Here is a 22,079-nt window from a genome sequence, read left to right on the forward strand (position 1 = left end):
AAGGAAGGAAGGAAGGAAGGAAGGAAGGAAGGAAGGAAGGAAGGAAGGGGAAAGGAAAGGAAAGGAAGGAAGGAAAGAAGGGGAAAGGAAAGGAAAGGAAGGAAGGAAGGAAGAAGGAAGGAAGGGTTTGTTATAAGGGGATGCCTAGGAAGGCTGGCTTTAGTGCTTGCAGGGTGACACTGGGCTGAGAACGAAGCCCTCACATAAAACTGCTGGTATTTTCAAAGTTTCACAGTCCAGAGAAAGATCTGCTGGTGGCCTACTGCAAAGCCATTCTCTCTGGCCTGCTGAAGCTACAAAGCAGTTTTCATGAGCTCAACACCCTGAGAAGCATGCACTTCAAAAACTCCGAGTGGCTTGATTCTTTTGTTGCCATAAATATTAGAGTGACGGTGATAAAGTGGGTGTGAGGGGGTTTCCTTAAGATACAACCGTGAGCTGCAGATCATGTCCTTTGAAGAGAGCTCTCTTTTTTGTTGTTTTGTTTTGTTTTTTCTTAAATAAATGGATTGCTTATAGAGGGAATAGGTTTCTTGGGGTGCTTATGTATTAGATATAGGCAGGAGATCAACAAATGGTTATAGTGTACCTGCTATGCTACACAGTGTGCCCAGAGAGCCAGTCCCTATCCTCATGGGGCTTGTCCTTTAACAAGGAACACAGACATCAAATTAGTAACTGTAAGTGTGACACACGTGAACAGAAGTGCAGGGACTGTGGGCACACATAGCAGAGACTCAACCTAGGGGGTTTCAGAAAGTGGAAGGGAAATTTAAGCTGAAACCTAAAGGACAAGAAAGACACGAAGTTCCCAGTGGGTATGAAAATAAAGCAGGTCTCCGGGGACTCACAGTACAGACTTGGCTGGACCTGTCCCTGAGGCATCACCTACCAGCAACTCTGGGGGAAAAATGGGCTCCTGGGTGGGATCCAGGGGCGTGAACTCCTCTGGTTTGAATAAAGATGGTGAGAGACTGACCTACGGGGAAAGAGAACAGGTAGATGGGGTAGTATCCCCTCCTTTCAAACACCCAAGGGGACCAATTCAGCCTTTCCTTCCAGCCATCATTTCCAGCCCCCTGCAGGGTGCAAGAGGAGCAGGTAATCCCTGGGAGGCAGGAATGAGAGGGTCTCAGTTAGAGGACCTGGGGCTAATGTGCACCATCGCCATCCCCATCTACGAGGGCAGACTACGTAGTAGTCTACGTAGACTCATCTACGGCGAGTCTGCCATCACTGACTCACCGTAGGTTCCTTTTCCAGCCCCCACTGCTTGGGCACCGACTCCTCTAAGTCTCAGATTACCCCCAGGCTTCCAGGGGGAGAAGAACTCACTTACCGAGTGGTCTTTCTTCTGGCTCATGCAGCAGTTTGGATTGTTCCCATCTCCTCCGCAGCATCCACCACCCTAGAGAGATGATGAACATCTGCACAAGGGTATTTACAAAGAGTATTCGCAGAAGCTAAGGAACCTAGATTATTAATATCCAGAACACTCCAGCTCTGATGCCTGTCCCAGCATGAACAGCAGGGGCATCCTACCTGCCTGTCGTGCGGAGTGGAGGCCTCAGCTACATTCCCTCTTGCTTGGCTAAGGTAGATTAAACAAATAGGAGCAACAAGGTCACTGAATTTCAGGAAATTTTCTCCATAAAAACTAGGTCCTACTTTATCAAACCCCATCCCCTATGCCCACTTCTCTTCTTCAGTGCTGCTTCCTCAGGAAGTGTCTATGAGGGATATTCCCATTGGCTCTCTCAAGACTCAAGCGGCTCAACTTCCAGACCAGCGAGGTTCCATGGGGCATGGCTGGTGTCTCCCAGGCTGGACTCTCTGTGGGACCCTGCCAAGGATGTCCAAGATGGGTGCTGGGCCCAGCACTGTGTCCAGCCAGTGTGCCCAATGGCCTCCCTATTGCTTATTAGGCACTTCTTCCCAGAAAGGTAAACGCTCTTCATTGCTCACTGTGGGCCTGTTCTGAAGAAAGTATGCAGGTCAGACCACCCAGCATCTCTGGGGAAAGACTTGTTCAGGATCTCTTGGGATACCAGTGGCAGAGCACACACAGACTCTAGAATCACTACCTCCCAGCACGGAGGCAGTGCAGGGTGGTGGAGGGGCGTGCTCAGCTGACCGATCTGCAGCTCAGGGCTTCAGAAGACAGAGTCCTGGAGTTGTGCTGAGATGAAAAAGTAGGGAAAACTCATAGGCTCTGCCCCAGGCACTGGGGTAGTCAATTCCTGAAAAAGCAGGCCGGGAGCAGTCCTTCTGCATGTCAGCCACAGGAGACATCATACCGTGCTGGCATTTCCCAGAGGCTGTTTCACAACTCATTGGCTTCCCCAAGAAAGCACTCACGGGACGCTGGAGGTGTGACCTTGGAGAAGTTGTAAGCAGGCAGATGGTGGCATCAGGAGAGAAACCCCGCACTCACCCCACCACCTGCACACGCTGCTCCGTGTACAGACTCTTCCTGCATTCACAGCTCTTGCACTGGGCGCTAGACCTGCTCCGTCCATTCTGACCCTCCCCCTAGCCAGCCACCTTGCACTTCCCCTCTTTATTTAGACAGAAAGAAAGGAAGAAAGAGAGGTTTCTTAGTGCCTCTTCTCACATTTCTTTTTGGAGAAAGAGTGAGGCAGGGAAATGCCCTGCCCTGCCTGAAGTGAAAGTCCTGAACCCCACTCACTTGGCCCTCCTGAGGAAGGCTGTATTTCACAGAAGTGCCTTTTCCAGACAAAGTGCCAGCACATTATTATTTAGATCTATTTTCTTGATAATTCATTGGTGTGTTAATAACATAAATTACTGTGATGTGCAGTGATGCGTCACTGCCCTCAAGGTCTATTGAGGTTGGATAAGACTACATTTTCTCATCCCCACCCTCCTGAGATTCCTAGCTTACTAAATAGGCTAAGACTTCTGCCCTGGTGCCTTTTTTTAAAATAAAAAATAAAAAAAAAAAGCTTTATTTTTTTAGAGTGGTTTAAGGTTCACAGAAAAAACTGAGTGGAACATGTAGAGAATTCCCAAATATCCCCTATCCCAATATATACGCACAACCTTCCTCACTTCAGCATCCTCAAAAGTGGTACATTTGTTACAATTGATGGACCCACATTGACACATCATTATCACTCAAAGTCCATAATTTATATGAAGGTTCACTCTTGGCATTGTATGTTCCATTGGTTTTGACAAATACATGATTACATGTGTCCACCCTTATGATATCTTATGGAATAGAGTTATACTGCCCTAAAATACCTCTGTGTCCTGATTATTCATCCATCTCTTTCCCCTAATCACTGGCAACCACTAGTCTTTTTACTGCCTCCATAGTTTTGTCTTTTCTAGAATTTCATAGAATTGATATCATACAATGTGTAGCTTTTTAAGATTGACTTCTTTCACTTAGTGGTAGCAATTAAGGTTTGTCTATGTCTTTTCGTAGCTCGATAGCTCCTTCATTTTGGTACTGAATTAACATTCCATTGTTTGGATGTTCTACAGGTTATTCACCTACTGAAGGACATCTTGGTTGCATCTAAGTTTTGGCAATTATGAGTAAGGTTGTTGTAAGCGTTCCTGTGCAGGTTTTCGTGTGGCAATAAGTTTTGAATTCATTTGCGTCAATTCCAAGGTGTGTGATTACTGAGGTGAATGGTAAAACACGTTTAGTTTTGTAAGAAACTGCCAAATTGTCTTCCACAGTGGTTGTGCAATTTGCATGCTCACCAGCAATGAATGAGAGTTCATGTTGCCCCACATCCTCACCAGAATCTGATGCTGTCAGTGTTTTGGATTTGACCATTCTAATAGACCTGTGGTGGTATTTCACTGCTCTTTCAATTTGCAATTCCGTAATGACATGTGATGTTGAACTTACATGCTTACTGGCCATCCATATATCTTCTTTGGTGAGTTAGCTGTGCAGGTCTTTTACCCATTTTTTAATTTAGTTGTTCATTTTCTTATTGCTGAGTTTTATCAGTTCTTTGTATATTTGGATAAGTACTTTACAAGATGTGTCTTTTGCAAATATTTTTCTCCCAGTGTATGGCTTGACTCCTCACTCTTCTGTTATTAACTTTTAATGAAGTCCAGCTTATAATTATTTCTTTTATGGATCATGCCTTTGGTGTTGCATCTAAAAAGTCATCATCATTCCAAGGTCATCTAGGTTTTCTCCTATGTTATCTTCTAGGAGTTTTATTGTTTTACATTTAGTTTTATGATTCATTTTGAGAAGGGTATAATGTCTGTGTCTAGATTCATTTTTTTGTATGTGAATATCCAGTTGTTGCAGCACCATTTGTTTAAAAGATCATCTTTGCTCCATCGTATCGCCTTTTCTTCTTTGTGAAAGATCATTTGACTCTATTTATGTTGATCTATTTCTGGGCTCTCTATTCTGTTCCATTGAGCTCTTTGTCCATTCTTTTGTCCATTCTTTTTGTAATATGGACTGTGTCCATACTACACTGTCTTGATTACTGCAGCTTTCTAGTAAATCTTGAAATTGAGTAGTGTCAGTCCTCTGACTTTGTTCTCTATTCTCCTTAAATATTGAGTTGGCTATTCTGGATCTTTTTCTTCTCCGTATAAACCTTAGGATCAATTTGTTGATAGCCAAAAAATAATTTACGGGGATTTTGTTTGGGATTGCATTGAGTCTGAGTTGGGAACAACAGACATCTTGACATGTTCAGTCTCCTTATTCATGAAAAAGAAATCTCTCTCCATTTATTTAGTTCTTTGATTTTGTTCATCAGAGTTTTGTAGTTTTTCTCACATAAATCTTGTACATACTTTTTAGATGCATACCTAAGTATTTCATTTGTTGGGGAATACTAATGTAAAATGTAAATGATAATGTGGTTTGAATTTCAAGTTCCACTTATTCATTGCTGTTATATAGGAAAGTGATTAACTTTTGTATTACCTCTGATTCTATCTTCTGGAAGAGATTGTAGAGAATTGACATAATTTCTTTTTTAAATGTTTGATAAGATTTACCAGTGAATCTATCTGGGCCTGGTGCTTTCTGTGTTGGGTTATTAATTAATGATTCAATTTCTTCAATAGTTATAGGCCTATTCAGATTATCTACTTGTATGAGTTTTGGTAGCTTACATCTTTCAAGGAATTGTTTTATTTCATCTAGGTTATCAAGTGTATGAGCATAGAGTTGTTCTTAATATTCCTTCATTATCCATTTAATGTACATGAGATCTATAGTAAGATCTTTTTATTTTGATATTAGTAATTTGTATCTTCTCTTTTTTTTCTTAGTTAGCCTGGTCAAAGACTTATTAATTTTATTGGTCTTTTTAAGGAACCAAATTTCAGTTATGTTGATTTTCTCTATTGATTGTCTGTTTTCAATGAAATTTATTTTTGCTCCAAATTTTATTTTTCTTCAGCTTACTTTGAATTTAATCTGTCTTTTTTTTTCTAGTTTTCTAAAGTGGGAGCCCAGATTACTGACTTTATTTGTATTTTATTTTTATTACTTTATTTATTTATTTATTTGAGATGGAATCTTGCTCTGTCACCCAGGCTGGAGTGTAATGGCGCAATCTTGGCTCGCTGCAACCTCTGCTTCCCGGGTTCAAGTGATTCTCCTGCCTCAGCCTCCTGAGTAGCTGGGATTACAGGTGCGTGCCACCATGCCTGGCTAATTTTTGTATTTTTAGTAGAAACGGGGTTTCACCATGTCGGTCAGGCTGGTCTTGAACTCCTGACCTCATGGTCTGCCCACCTCAGCCTCCCAAAGTACTGGGATTACAAGAGTGAGCCACCGTGCCTGGTGGATTACTGATTTTTAATCTTTGTTTCTAATATATGCATTCAATATTATAAATTTCCCTCTCAGCATTGTTTTCACTGCATCTTACAAATTTCAATAAGCTATATTTTCAATTTCATTTAATTCAAAATATTTTAAAATTTCTCTTGAGATTATCTTTTTGAACCTCTGTTCTTTTGAATTGTATTGTTTAATCGTCAAGCATTTGGGGGTTTTCCAGCTATCTTTCTGTTATTGATGTCTAGTTTAATTTCATTTTGGTTTGAAAGCAGACATTGTATGATCTCTATTCATGCAAATTAAATTTGTAAAAGTGTGTTTCATAGCACAGAATGTGGTCCATCTAGGTGAATATTCCACATGAGCTTGAGAAAAATGTCTTCTTTGCTGTTTTTGGCTAAAGTAGTCTATAAATGTCATTATATCCAATTAATTGATGGTGCTGTTGAGTCCAACTATGTCCTTACTGATTTTTCGCCTGGTGCTGTCCATTTCTGACACAAGGCTGTTGAAGTCTTCACATATAATAATGGATTCATCTATTTGTCTCTGCAGTTCCATCAGATTTGCCTCATGTATTTTGAAGCTCTGTTGTTAGGTGCATACACATTAAGGACTGTTATGTCTTCTTGGAGTATTGATTCCTTTATTATTTTTAGTGCCCATCTTTTTCTCTGGTAACTATTCTTGATCTGAAGTTTGCTGTGTACAAAATTAATATGCTACTTCCACTTTCTTTTGATTAGTATATCATGGTCTACCTTTCTTCATCTACTTAGTTTTAATCTACGTGTGTCTTTTCATTTAAAGTAGGTTTCTTGTAGACAACATATAGTTGGGTCTTGTTATTTTCATCTACTCTAACAATGTTTGTCTTTTAAATGGTATATTTAGATCACTGACATTAAAGGTAATCATTGATACAGTTGGATGAGTATCTACCATATTTGTTATTGTTTTCTATTTGTCGTCCTTGTTCTTTGCTTCTAGTTTTGTCTGTCACACATTTTCTGACTTTTGTGATTTTAACTGAGCATTGTAAATAATTTCATCTCCTTTCCTTTCATAAAATATCAATTATACTTCCTTTTTTCTTTTTTTTTTCTGGTAGTTACCCTAGAGTTTGCAGTATACATTTTTAACTAATCCAAGTCCACTTTTAAATAACACTATGCCACTTTACAGGTAGTGATAGTATCTTATAATAACAAAGTATTTCTAATTTTTCCCTCTTGTTTGTTTTATCATTGTTGTCATTCCTTTTACTTATACACAAGCACATATATATATACACATATGCACACATAAACAAATGCATTGTTGCTATGATTATTTTGAACAAATTGCTATCTGTTAGACCAAATAAGATTAAGAAAAATAAAAACGTTTATTTTACCTTTACTTGTTCATTCTCTGATGCTCTTCCTTTATGTAGATCTGAGTTTCTGGCCTACATCATTTTCCTTCTCTTTAAAGAACTTCTTTTAATATTTCTTACAGGTCTACTGGCAACAAATTCTCTCAAGTTTTGTTTGAGAAAATATTTCTCATTTGCTTTTGAAGAATACTTTTGGAGGTTACAGAATTTTAGGTGCTTTGGTTTTTTCTTTCAACACTTCAGGTATTTTACTCCATGCTTCTTGCTTGCATGGTTTCTGGGAAAAGTCAGATATAATTTTATGTTTGCTCTTCTGTAGGTGAGGGGTGTTTTCCTCTGGCTTCTTTCAAGTCATTTTTCTTTACCTTTGATTTTTTGAAGTTTGAATATCACATGCCTTGGTGTAGTTTTTGTTTGGTTTTGGTTTTTTTTGGTATTTATCCTGGTTTGTGTTCTCTGCATTTCCTGACTCTGTGGTTTAAAGTCTGACGTTAATTTTGGGAAATTCTCAGTCATTATTGTTTCAAATATTGCTTCTTTTCCTTTCTCTTTTTCTTCTTCTTCTGATATTCTCATTACACATATGTTACACCTTTTGTAGTTATCACACAGTTCTTATTTGTTTCTGTTTTGTTTTCATTCACTCCCTTTTCTCTGTTTTTTTGGTTTTGAAAGTTTGCACTGTTATATCCTCAAGATCAGAGATTCTTGTCTCAACCATGTCCAGTCTACTAATGAGCCCACTGAAGGTGGTCTTCAATTTGGTATAAGTATTTTCAATCTCTAGCATTTCTTTTCAATTCTTAGAATGTCCATTCTCTGCTTACATTATTGATCCGTTCTAGTATGCTATATCTATTTTCTTCCATTAAGGCTCTTAGCATACTAGCCATAGCTTTATAAAATTCCTCTTTTGTTAATTCCAACATTCCTGCCCTATTTGACTCTGGTTCTGCTATTTGTTCAGTCTCTTCAAATTGTGTTTGCCTTTGACTATGCCTTATAATTTTTGGTTGAAAGGTGGACATGATGTACTGGCTAAAAGGATCTGATGTAAATAGGCCTTTAGTTAATTTATTGGTAAGATATGAGGGAGAAGTATTGTATAGTCCTAGGATTAGGGGAGCTTGTGCCCCTCGCCTGTGAACTTCACAAGTGCTTCTCGGGTTTTTTTTTTCTCCTTTTAGTGGGAGAGGATGGCTGGAGGGGGCTGGGCTTGTGTATTTCCCTTCTCACGGGTGAAAGACCAGAGGCCCGGTGGTTGCATATTTCCCCTCCCCAAGGTAGGTTAGGCTCTAATATAACCTCAGAAGTTTAGGCTGTGGTAAAATAATTTCTCCTGAGGGCAGGCCTTTTTAAGAAGAACAGAATACTCTGGTATATTCCAAAATGGTTCATTTTTCCCACTCCCTAGCAGAAACACAAGGAGATTTTTCTCCAGCATTTACTGTGAGGACCTGGTGGACCGCCTGGAGGTAAAACTCACAAAGATGCAGAGCACCCCCTCTATGACTACATCCCCCTGTAGTTTATATCCATGTATAAACTCCAGCAATTCATCAGTTAGTACTTACATCTTCCTATCCTGGCAAAGATTCCTGCAGAGGTTTTTGCTCCTGGGTTTCTGCTCTGATGTGTCATGTCTGCCTGTCTGTCTCTCCAATTTTTTAGACAATGAGTTGTCCTGTGACCTCATTCCTCTAATGGATCTAAAAGCAATTGTTGATTCTTCAGTTTGTTCAGCTTTTTTCTTCTTGTTTAGATGAAATAAAGACTCCTAAGCTGCTCACATGCCAGACCAGAAACTGGAAGTCTTGCTTGTACCTGTTTAATGGTTTCTCCATTTCTTTCTTTGTCGCCAGATAGGTGTGGTCACTTCTTGCTGTGAGCAGTGTGCCCACCTCTACCTGACCCTCCACACACTTTCTAGTGTGTGCTGTGGACAGGAAAACTAGATAACCACATTTGTTAGAGCTGTGTGTAAAATAAAAGTAAAAAGGCTCTGAAGAAACATCTTGGGGACCTCCGATGAGGAACATGCATTAGCTTCTGAGCACCTTTTGTGTGTCAGTCATTTTGGCTGCTCAGAGCTCTCAGTCTTGCTCTGCTCTGTGCTGTAGGTAGCTGAATTGAGGGAGGTTAAGTGCTGCATGGTGAATTCAGGAGCTGAATTCAACTTCCAGGAGGGAAGGCAATTGATATACTAAAAAATCCTTCTCTTTTGAAAAATTAAGAGGACTGGTTACATTTTATCACTTTGAGCAAGTTCTAATGAAGTAAATAGAGGCAAGATGAACAATCCCTGGTTCTCAGGAAACACTGAGTAACTTGGGAAGATTATATAGCGGCTAATGGAAGAAATGTACGAGCATTATAATTTATAGTTCCCATTTATTGAATAACTGAAATGTGCCAGGCATTGTTCTAAAAGCTTTTCAAGAAGTACCTAGTTTTTATAAATACAGTAAGGTAGATATTCTAATGAAATCACCTAATAAAATCACCATTTTATTAGGTTGGTGCAAAAAAAATTACAGTTTTTTCCATACTTTTAATGGCAAAACCACAGTTACTTTTGCACCAACCTGATAGAAACAAGGAGACTTGCCCAAGGTCGGGCATCAATTAAGTGCATCAAATTGAACACAGGTCTGCAGAATCTGAATTTGTGCTTTTAGTCATTTTCATTTAATTCCACACTTGCTAATTCTTCATCAGCAGCAGCATTAATCAGAGTGTGGTGTTTTCCATCCTTATAAGGTCCTGTCTCCATGTCTACCTACCCCTTCTTGGATTATATGCACACAGCACTCTTTTTCATGATGTGCCAACCCTAAAGGTGAGTGGAAAGCATAGGTGTCTGTAACTCCCCTGGACCCAGGATCAAATTGAAATGAGATGGTTTGATTTGGAGTCAAGATTAACTTGGCCCAACTGAGAAGTCAGGTACAACCTGGGGGAAGATTAAGCCAAGAAAGGAGATGCCAGCTCTCTTGCCTTCCTTGCCAGATGGCAGGTGTGTGTATGTGTGTATATAATCAATGCCCACACACCCAGCTGTGACTTCTCACTCAGAGTTATATGAACACTGCAGGGGTTCACAAACTGTCTGGAGATCTAATTACCAGTTTCATAAGCCCAACAGAGCGCCAGCCACAGAAAGCAGCCAAGAGAGGAAAGGAGGAGGGGTACAAGTGCTGAGCAAGGCCAGGTTGTTATTAAATGCTATATTCAGCACCTGTGCCATGGGCTGAGCCTGCCAGTCTCCAAGGGAAAGCTGCCAAACCCAAAGGCACTAGAGGAAGCTAACTCTTAGGCAGTGAGCCTCTTCCAGGAAGCTGGTCTCCAGACCATCACTGGCAGAAATTCCCATGCTATTCATAAAAACCCTTCCCTGAATAAAAATAGCAGACTCTACTCCCCATGCCAGATGTCCCCAGAGGGAAGACTCACTAACTGGTCATCTTATCATCCTTGTTTGTAGACCAGAGGCCCTTGGTTTCCCTCCCAACAGTGATTTCTGAGCGTTGCTGTTTTAGGAGCAGAGACACTGATGTTCTGGGGTCCCCACTTACCCTGGCGAAGGTCCGGAAGCCCTGGAGGATGGGTCTGTAGCCTGTGCAGCGGCACAGATTTCCTGTGGGCCAAGGAAAAAACTGCAATGTCAGGGCAGGTCCCTGGGATGGGTGAGGAGATTGTGACTTTGCTTGCAGCTAAGTTGGGTGCTCTCTTTACCAGGCTGCATATTCTGTTACCTCTGTCTGGAAGGCCTCTTGGCCTTCTCCTATCCTGACTTCAGGACATCTGTCATGACTTCAATAAGTCTTTCCGAGAATGGAAGCCTTCCTAGAATGCCCAGACTGAGTCAGGTGCCTCTCCTAAGTGCTCCCACAGTGGCTGATCATAGCTTCATCAGTTAGCCTATCAGACTACATTATAAAGTCTCTTCTTCAGAGTATGAACTTTTTGAGAGTAGAGGCTGTGTCTTTTATCCCTGTGGCATAGGATGTGACTCAAAATAACTGAATAGATGATGGATAGAAATGGTGAATAGATGGGGAGGCTTCTCTATTTAATTCAGAGAAACAGACACATAGGTGGTCTTTGCCCTGCAGAATTCTGTTCTGGTGAAATCTGAGAGGGAAGGAAATCATATCACTAGCCCCTGTGGAGTTTTCCTGCACCAGCCACGCACTGCCAATGCCACTCCAATACTGGTGGAAGGCAGACAGATACCTCAGGAAGGTGAACCCAAAGGCAGGAGACCCCAGGAGGTCTCCACACCAACCAGGAGTTCTTCCAACTAAGAGAGGGTTGGCTTTCTAGCAGATCTTAGTCACCGCATTGTGGGGGAGTGGGGGCCTGAGCCCTTCCTCCAAAGGGTAGTCCCTCATGTTCCTTGCCCTGGCACTTGCCCTCACCTCCTCAGGGCCTCGTTTGCCATTCCACCTCCTAGGCTGTGCCTGAAGGCCCGTACCTTGGAAGGCATTCTCAATCTCCTCGATGGTGGGCTCAGGCTGATTCCGGAGCAGTGTGTACATACTCATGATGATGCCGGGGGTGCAGAACCCGCACTGGGAGCCGTGGCTTTTGGCAATTCTCTCCTAAAAGGAACAGATGACATAGACACCTGGGATAGCAGAACCCTCCCTGGCTCCCCAAAGGACTCGACTGGAGCCAGCCCATGTTGAGAGACAGTGGGGGGTAGCAGTCACTGCACAAAGTCAAGCCCCAGTGCCACCATTTACCAACTGTGACCTTGGCCAGGTTCCAAACCCTCTGAGTCATAGGTTCTTCACCTGTATGATGAGGACCATCCTTGTAGTTACCTCTAGAGCTGTGATAAGGATTAACTGAGATAATTCATGTAAAACCCTTAACACTGTACCTGCGTATAGCAGGCAGTCAGCCAATGTTAGCTATGACTAGCAAGGTCTTTTCCAAGAACAGTGACTATCATAACCAAAAGGCAGCTTCCGAATGGATTGGGTGTGGCATATGAGAGAAACAGTCAAAGGTGATGTCCATATTTTTGTCTTAAGCAATTGGGTGGATGGCTTTGCTATTGATTTAGATGGGAGAAGACTGGGGAAGGAAACCATTAGAGAAAAGTAGTGTTTTCTTAAGTTTGAGATTAGACATCCGTATTGAGATGTCAAGTAGGCAATGGGAAATGTAAGTCTAACTTCTGAGGAGAGGTCAAAACTGAAGTTGTAAATGTAAGTGCCTATGGCATGTGGACAATATCAAACTCATGTAGGGAGAGTGTAGGGCTGAGGAAGGGGATCAGCCTAGGTCAGGGCTCAGGGCACTGCAGCAATTAGAGACTGAGCAGAAGAGGAGCTAGTGTGGAGAGAGAAGGAAAAGGCAGAACCACAGTGTCACAGAAACCAAGAGAAAACAAATAATTGGACAAGAAGTGGAATCTGGCTCTGTAGCCTATGTGTAACCAAAATAAGTGCATTAGGCATAAGAACCTGTACCATTGGACAGGGAGGATTTTAGGTTGATTATACAGATATGACCTGATATGGTTTGGCTGTGTCCCCACCCAAATCTCATCTTGAATTGTAGCTCCCATAATTCCCACGTGTTGTGAGAGGGACACTGTGGGAGATAACTGAATCATGGGGTGAGTCCTCCATCCTGTTCTCATGGTAGTGAATAAAATCTCATGAGATCTGATGGGTTTCTGTTTTCACTTAGGTCTCATTTCTCCCATCTGCCACCATGTAAGATGTGCTTTTCATCTTCTGTCATGATTGTGGGGCCTCCCCAGCCACATGGAAGTGAGTCAATTAAACTTCTTTTTCTTTATAAATTACCCAGTCTTGGTATATCTTTATCAGCAGTGTGTGAATGGACTAATACTTGACTCCTGTGTTTAAACTATTTATTCTTTCTTTCATCTATTTGTTTCAAAGAAAATAACAAGTCTTAATTAACCCTCTCACATCTCCTTCAGGTTGGACAAGTTTAGTAATTTCCCCTCTTCCTGCCTAAGAAACAAATCTACGGATGGAAAGCAATATCACCCCGACCTGTCTGACCTCATCTGACTGGCCCAAGATGCCATTCCAAGGAATAGAACCAGCCACTCTGCAGGAGGCTCCTACTCCATCACCTGAATGACATGTCTCCTCAAATAATCAAGGGAGAATTAAGACCTGGGCCAAGCTCTGGCAACGTGTATTATAATCTCCCAAAGACCTCAAGTTTCGTCAAACAAAATGCTTTGGGGACAATGGCCATTCCTTCCAACAGGGCTCTACTCCCCTTTCTTTCCACTTGGCCTAAAAGCATCCTGATTGTCTCCCTAAACCCCTCTCAGATTATCACTGCCACTCGCCCCAGAAGCGTTTCGGATTTCAATGCATTTTCAGGTGGCCGGACACCATCAAGGAGAAAGCCTTGCTCAGGCACTAAATCTCTGTCATCTTATTTAGCACTCGCTAACCTCCATTCTAATGAACGTGAAGGCCTAGCAGTTTACATTTGTACTATCTGTGGGTGGGAGGTAAGGGGTGCAGAATTACCATTGCAGGGAGTAGGTGGGCTTATAAACAGGGGGCACAGATAATCAAAATTCAAATCTGGGAAGGCTGGGAGTTTCCTAAACACACTCCAGAACAAAGTGAGGAAGCTTCCCTACATCTCTTCCTCCAAATTCTGGTGCAGCTGGACTGGCCTCGCCACCAGTTTCAGTTGACCTCTTGGGTCCCTTGAGATCATGCAATGTTATAACCAACCAGCTCACAGGAAGGAGATTCAGCCTTGGGCGTTTCTTCTTTTCACCTCATGGTACCCAGAGGAGATGGGGAGGTGGCCAGGGTGCAGTTGCCTCCTTAGATTAAGCAGTGAAACTCTGCCCAACAACCCAAAGCACGTCTGCACCTTTGGCATGAGCCTCCCTGCAGAGGAAGCAGCATGATCTCAAGAGCACAGCTCCCTTTCCTCTATTTACCTGCACAGGATGCAGCCTCGTCTTGGTGCTTCCTATTCCTTCCACAGTTGTCACTGCAACATGGTGCAAGGAGCAGATGGGGGCCAGGCAGGCATTGGCAGAAAAGTGGCTAGAACCCCAGATTAAGGTCATTCCATTTATTGTCCACTCAGGTCATCAGAATGGGCCTGACTGTGGGCTCTGGAGGACTTTGTGAGGCTTTACATTATGTCTCTCTGCTCCCATTTGTGTTCTTGTATCTTCTACCAGTGTCCTCACCTCTCCACTGAAGACTCTGGGCGAGGAACAAAGGAAGCCCTTCTTGTAGGTAAAGCTGAGCCCTTCCAGAATCCTGTGGGATCAGGCATCAGAGCATCCTCAGCCTTGGAGCAGAAGCCAGGGAGCCAGGGTCACTTTCAGTTGCCTGTTACTCAGCCTGACCCTGGAGGCTGAGTCAAAGGGAAGTTTCTCTGGCAGGCTGCAGCCTTGAAGCATGCTTCTGCCTGCAGGGCTCTTCCTTAGCCTCAGTGCCAGAACCTCCAATCACTTTGCTTCCCTGCATTTCCTCACCTCTATTGCTTTCATTCCTCTGTGGGGAAAGGGTGTGAGACACCAAGCCCTTAGCTAGAACTTCCTTGCATTCTTCTGTTATTCATCACTCATTCACTTGCAATCAGCATCAGTTATTGAGTGCCAAACATGTCAGGCACTCTGCTGAGGGCTGGGGAAATAAAGATGAATAAGATGAAAGCTCTGCCCTTCAACAGCCTGCAGTCAACCGGAAAAGCGGAAGCCCATGTGAAGATGCAATTTAAATCTTGTTAAAGTAAATTTAAAAGGAGACCAGGCCTGAAGACTCAGCAGACAAAACCAATTAAGCCTCATAAGTGACCTAAACTCTGCTTGATTTGCAGGAGAGTTTTAACTGGAGTTACTTATTATGAATATCTTTATTTAAAAAAAATAAGCCTTAAGATCAACCAATCAGAAGTAGTCAATGAACTTACAATTATAGAACTAGGGACTTTCCAATGGGATAGACCAAATAAAGCAATTGTATAATTGTAACCAGTCAAATAACTTCTTTGCTTTTTGCCTGTGTCCATCCTACAAAAACCTCCTGCTTGCATTTCACTGGTGGAGTGCCTGAACTGCTTCTAATTTGGAGCTGCTTGAACTCATGAACTGTTGTTTTCTCAAACTGTAAAAAAATTGTATTATGCCTCAGTTTACCTTGGGAAGGCTGTGCACAGGGCACTATGGGACCAGCACAGTCAACAGGCACCTAACCTGGTCTTGAGAGATCCAGGATGGTTTCCTGGAGGTGGTGATATTTTCATCCAGTTCTAAAGAGCTAGTAAGAGTCAGCCAGGTAGGGAAATCCTAGGAGAACGTCCCAGCTTAAACAAAGACCAAGCAATTAGTGGGCCTGTGTCACTGATATTTCACAATTATCTCTGCTTGAATGGAGTGCTGGGCCCATGGTAAGAAAGAAAGCTGGAGAAGAAACCTGGGGCCTACTGTGCAGGGCCTTGCCCACTAAGCAAAGAGATTTTGTCCTGGGGACAATGAAGAGTTATTGACGGGTTTTATGGAATGCGATATAAACCTGGATTTTAGAAAAGTCATTTTATCAGCAGTTCGGAGCCTGGTCAATATTATAAGCCTAGAACATACTTGCTAAGAGATCATTCTACAGTTTTCCTGTGCACAGATTCTCCTTAAAAACAGGGGTTCACACACGTGCACATGCACACGCATACACTCATGCATTCCCTCACAAGTTGGTCCTGCATCACAGCCCCCACGTGGGTGGTGCAGGCAAAGGATACACGATCTTGTTCTGCAGACGATCATACTTGGAGAGCATCACTGTGCAAGCCCCACAGCCTCCCTCTCCACAGCCGAGCTTGGTGCCACTCAGCCCCACTGGGTGGTCAAGAGTTAAGGAGAATGAACTCAGGGAGAGGAGTCTGCTGGGTTGCTAGGAAATGCATGGGCAGAGCCGTGGGCAGAGCCATTCATTCCCACATGTGCTCAGGCCCCTTAACCTAGGAGGGCAGCAGGCCCACTGGCCTCCTTATTCAGAGAGACTGCACTGCACCCCAGGGAGGCAGGGAACAGGGCCATCTCCACTGCACAGAAGAGCAAAGGCATCAGGACCCCATGGACAGCATCCAAGTAGTATCTCTTGGGACATGAGTTCTAGGACTGGTCAGTCCTAGAGCCTGCTCTTGGGTTGAAGTCTTCTATGTGTGAGGAGGTAAATCATACACCTGAGCATACGGGGCAGTTCTCACATCACTCCCAGCTGGGCACACCATGAAGCCGCTTGGGTCAGAATGAGACATTGATCTGTTCTGGGACCTCGGAGTCCTCGCTTTTCACTCTGAACTTTTGGGCTGATAAATCCCCAAGAATCAAAATTAGGGCTAGACCAGAGGCTTTTGAATGTTTGGCCCACAAGATATGTGAATGGAAATTAAAATAGAGTGGTTTCTTTTTAGGTCAGGGTCCAATACTGGGCCACACTCTTATATATACTTGCAGAAAGATCATCGGCTACTTTGAGTTTTAAAAGTGCCTAACTAGTAAGCTATGCTAGAGAACAGCTATGCGGAGGTCACTTTCCCTGAGTCACATTGCTGCTTCTCCCTCAGACCTGCAGGCCTCTAAGCAACCCACCACCTACTGAAGATGGAGGAAACTGAGGGGATTATCGCCTGGTCACTTCTCTCATTTTCAAGACAAAATTTAAAAACAATAATATAACATCTTATTTTGGAAGAGCACTTACACCTAGATACCTGTTTGACCTTCAGAATGATTTGGTTAGCAGGCAGGAAAGAAACTTCCTCACAGATTTGAAAAACAACAAACTGAGACCCAAGAGGTAACGTGGGTCACACAAGATGACACAGGAACTCATGTTGCCCTGCCAGTGTGGCCCCACCACAGCCATCTGACTCCAGACTGGGTGAGCTCCCTTCATTGCGCTCCTTCCTCCCCAGCACATCTGTGAAGGTTTTCTGTGTCCTAGTCAGGGTATATACAGCTATCAGCGGGTCATACAACTCTGGGGGCACCTGAAGATGAACGGTGGCAGTCTAAAGTCTAGCAAGGTCTCCTCCCAGCCTGGAGACCTCTCTGGAAGCTAGGGTAAAAGTCAAGGCTGGAGTTTTCTCCCCAGTCTGGAACTCCTGTAAATTGTCTCTGAGCACAGACAGCCATAAGCTGCAAGGTCATCCTATTTATGTGCCAGCTTTCAATTTTGCATTTCATTTAAGATGTGACACAGCCAATTGCTGTGATAAGGAATTTCTGAGGCTTCTGGGCCTTCAAAACTACAATGGAAATGATTAAAAAACTAAAATTAGTTTTATTATTAGAAAGCTAAAATTGATCTCAATAATCTCTGAGAATGAGCTTCTCTTCCCAGACCTCCCAGGTAGATGGGCTGTAAATGGAGTTTCATGCAATCACCTGATCCGATCCAGTGACACTTTCACTCCCCAACACCACCAGGTTTATCTTCTGTGAACCTCCAGATACACCCACTTAAGGTAAAAAATCCAGAACAAAGTACACCAAAGCCAACCACTGTACTGTATGATCGGAGAGCAGCAAACCAGAGTGAAATCATGGGCTCCAGGCTCACTTCTGTGGGGGTTGAAATAATCCTTGCTGTCCCCATATATGTCACTGGAAAGATCCACTAGACACCCCACCCTGGGAGAAGGAGGTTTTGTTGACAGAGGTCAGGATGAGCACAGTCCTGCTGACAGGCCCCCTGGAGAGTTGCCAGTGTGGGTGAGAGGTTGGGAACATAGCTCTAGGCTTTGGTGCAGTCTCCATCACTATTTCCCCAGAACACACTAGCAAAAGGCAGGTCACTTCACATACCAAGGCCTCAGTTCCTCCTCTGTGAAAAGGGAGTGTTACGCTTCCATGGGATTCCTGTGAAGATTGAGGTGAGCTGCACAAATCACTTTGAATCCTGCCTGTATATAGGAAGTGCTCATTAAATGTTAACTCTAATTATTATTATTGTTTTAGTTCCAGGGTCTCAGAATACTTCTGATACTCAGAACTGAAGATTTAGGGGCTCTTCCAGAAGCTCCCCGACACTGAGTGAGGAGCAGCACCCCAGTCTGTCTAAAGAGTCTCCCCGCCCTCCAGGGCTCCCTGTTTGCTGTTTCTACAATGAATGCTACCTGTATAGGATTCCTACCTCAAGCATCCTTTTCCCAATAGACACAACTTCCCTTGCTTCCCTCCACCTAGACAGAGCTGGAAACATTCCCCAGGAACTGCATTTATGTATTAAGCAAATGTCACCTAAGGAAGGCCCCCTCTTCCCACAGAGGAATGACCATGAAGCTCACCAAGGCTAATGAGGGCCTTTCTACAGGCCCTGGATTAAACCTTGGCATTACTAGAGTCTTAGCTGGGAGACACCTCAAAGATCACCACAAACAATCCTCTCATTTAGTAGCTGAGAATCTTAGATTACAGGGGCAACTAAAATGCAGGTGTCCTAAGTCCTAATCCAGCGCTCTTTCCTCCACACCTCATGGCCACCCCACCAGTCACTAGGAAACAATGTAAGGCCCAGAGAATCAGTCACCATTGCCCCCCTTCTCCATCACTCCCACTCCAAAGTCAGGATACACCTTCTTCTCAGATAGGCCAAAAGGGTTGTCTCTGGATCTGCATTTTTCTCCACCACCTATTAAAAGAAATGAAAGAAAAATACATCATAGGTATACTTAGTCATCCTTCTGCAATTAATTTCTTCCTTCAGTGTCTCACTCAAGAATTTGTAGAGTTAGTGGGAAGTGTGATATAGTTTGGACGTTGCCCCTCTAAAGCTCATGTTTAATTGTAATCCCCAGTGTTGAACGGGGGGCCTAGTGGGAAGCAATATGATCATGGGGGCAGATTTCTCATGAATGGCTTAGTGCTACCCCCTTAGTCATGAATTAGTTCTCATGAGATATTTAAAAGTGCGTGGCATCGCCTTCTTCTCTCTCTCTCTTGCTCTTACTCTGGCCATGTGATGTGCCTGCTCCCGCTTTGCCTTCTGCCATGAGTAAAAACTCCCTGAGGCCTCCCCAGAAGCCGAGCACATGCCGGTGTCATGCTTGTACAGCCTGCAGAACTGTGAGCCAATTAAATCTCTTTTCTTATAAATGACCCAGCCTCGGGTGTTTCTTTATAGCAAAGCATGAAAGGCCTAATACAATGTGCTAAATAGATCGTAAAAACTTAGGTATTTTTATTGACAATTCCTTAAGAATGAACCTATAAACTACAGCCAGACTACGTATATGCTCAAATCCTTAAATTCTAAAATTGTACCTCAGTGCTCACCTTGGGACCCACCACAGAACATGCAGGCATTGCACCTTCCACATTGGTTCGACCAAGGCAAAGGCCCCTTCAAATCAAACCTGTCATCTCATTTCAACGGCTAGATCACACCTGTGAATTCCAGGGGCCTCTGAGAGCATGGCATGCAAACCTTGGACTTTGCCGCTTTGAGTATACACTCTCAGACCCTGCGTGTGACTGTGGAAAGCTAGTCTGTTGGCCTGTGCTCAGAGCAGAGCGTTGCATGTGATGGGTATTAGTCAACAGTAACACATGTCAGAAATGGAAGAGAAATCTCAAACTAAAGATCCCTCACTAGGTTCAACAAGGTGGAAAAAGTGGTCTAGAAAGTGCGATGTCAGTTTCCCTGTGAATTGTCAAAGGAAATCTACGAAAACCCGTTTCAGTACTTCTCACACATTACCAAAGCTTAAAAGGATGTGGATTATTGAAATAATAAAGAGAAAGAATTCATGATGAGGTTTTTGTTAGAGGGAACTATACTGCCCACACCTTCCTAAAGGAGAAGGGGAGGCGTATTTGCCTCCCACCTCAAACTTAGTGAGGGGGCTTGCTTCGTGCTACAAAGAAATCTAACATGCTACCTTTGCAGCATAGGGGAAGAGATAGGCTTAACAAGAAATTAGCACTGACAATGACAAGTTTAAACTCCTCTTTAAACTTAAGTTGGAGATGTGGCTGTGCTGGGGTTGGTACATACTCCCAGAGCTTGGCAGAGCAAAGGATGCGGAAGTGTTGGCTATGGATGTAGTGCAAGCCATTCATGAGATAAAAAGAGTTGGCTTGGAGGTCTTTAAATCATTTCCCAAAATACAGGATAGGGAGCCTTCAATAAAGAGAGACTGTGTGGAGTGGACTTCCCCAAACTGGAGGCTGATGGAGAACAGCAGCCTGAGAAAAGTGTGTCACTTGTGTCATGACACATGCATGCAAATATTCCCTGTGGTGGCCCTTGAAGATCCTTGAAAGCCATCACAAGAAGAATGAAAGAGTCAGCTCCAAACACCTAAAAGGCTCAGAAAGCCGGAAGCCATCTTACAACAGTACCAATTAAAGGAGAGCTTTCTTGCTATCCTCACCACACCGTCCTGAATTGAGACTGGCAACTTAAAAATAACCATAGGATTCTTTGTTGACTAAGAGTAATAAAAAGTTCATGAAACTTCCTGAATTTGTCCTTTGAATGAAGTTTAAAGGAAAGTAGATGAAATTAACATGAGTCCAGCTTACTCAATATCCTGGTTACAAATCATAGAAGAAATCATAAATGCGCAAAATAGCAATCTTTATCACCTTTCTTGTAGACGACAGTAAGAGCCTCTTAGCTTACTACCACATTGTTCGTTTCTCCTGTACTGCAGTTCTGCTTTTATCACATCACATCAGTTCCCTGCTCAATGCCTTTCATGACCACCCACATATTCAAGGTAACATCCAAGTTCCTTAGGTTGTCTTTCAAGGCCCTTTTCAATATATTCCCAATCTTCATTTTCAGCCTTTCTCCCTTCTACTTCCCTGCCAAGCTGGTCATCTTACTGCACTAAAAATACATTTTATATCTTCTAACTCCTGTGCCTTTGACTATGCTATTCCTCTTCCACCTGCATTTTGCCTTATCAGAAGACTTCAAACAATTTCTTCATAAAGGCTTTCCGTACCACTCCAGCCACAAGTGGATTGCTATAGAGAATGGCTGTGCCACTCTCAAGGTGTGGCAGCAGGATTACCACGGTACACTCCATTGAACACTCTCAACAGGATACCAGTGGGTATCCCCAAGGAAAAACATTTTGTAGGGAAGTGAGTTAAGGAAATGTTGGGTTAAGCAGATTGCTCTGGTAAAACTCGAGCATCAAAAGAAATAACAGCCATAATGGGCTATAACACATTAAATACCATTAAAATCTATGAGTCCAAATTGATAGTCAACAAACAAACAAATGGAAGATATGGAAAAGCTCTTCCTGACAGAAGAATGTCATCTAATAAATATGATTGGCCATCTTGTAATCAGCACAATAACTGATCCAGTTAAGAATCATCAGTGGAAATTAGTACAACCACTATGGTTATACAGAACAGTTTGAAGGTTCCCCAGAAAATTAAGAATAGAGCTACCATATGATCCAGCAATCCCACTGCTGGGTATATACACAAAAGAAAGGAAGTCAGTATATAAAACAGATATCTGCACACCTATGTTTTTTGCAGCATTATTCACAACAACCAACATTTGGAAGAAATCTAAGTGTTCATGAACAGATGAATGGAAAAGAAAATGTGGTCCATATACACACTGGAGTGCTATTTAGCCACAAAAAAGAATCAGATCCTGTCATTTGCAACAACATGGAGGGATGGAGCCGGAGGTCATTATGTTAAGTGAAATAAGGCAGGCACAGAAAGAGAAACTTCACATGTTCTCACTTATTTGTGGGAGCTAAAAATCAAAACAATTGAACTCATGGAGATAGAGTAGAAGGATGGTATCAGAGGCTGGGAAGGGTAGTAGGGAGTAGGAGGAAAGTAGGGATAGCTAATAGGTACAAAAA

General features: G+C 42.9%; 1 protein-coding gene across 1 annotated transcript in view; it reads right to left on the minus strand.

The window, feature by feature from the left end:
* XDH (xanthine dehydrogenase) overlaps positions 1–22,079 on the minus strand; it is a 74,852-nt gene that overhangs the window by 47,193 nt on the left and 5,580 nt on the right. The window contains exons 2-8 of the mRNA XM_023217321.1: positions 18,805–18,862; positions 15,966–16,062; positions 14,155–14,263; positions 11,668–11,794; positions 10,766–10,827; positions 1,340–1,408; positions 893–979 (exon numbers count right to left, since the gene is read on the minus strand). Coding sequence (XP_023073089.1) covers positions 893–979; positions 1,340–1,408; positions 10,766–10,827; positions 11,668–11,794; positions 14,155–14,263; positions 15,966–16,062; positions 18,805–18,862 — 609 coding nt within the window. The remainder of the gene's footprint in view (positions 1–892; positions 980–1,339; positions 1,409–10,765; positions 10,828–11,667; positions 11,795–14,154; positions 14,264–15,965; positions 16,063–18,804; positions 18,863–22,079) is intronic.

The sequence above is a fragment of the Piliocolobus tephrosceles genome, chromosome 15 (genome assembly GCF_002776525.5).
Source record: "Piliocolobus tephrosceles isolate RC106 chromosome 15, ASM277652v3, whole genome shotgun sequence".
NCBI classification, from domain to species: Eukaryota; Metazoa; Chordata; class Mammalia; order Primates; family Cercopithecidae; genus Piliocolobus; species Piliocolobus tephrosceles.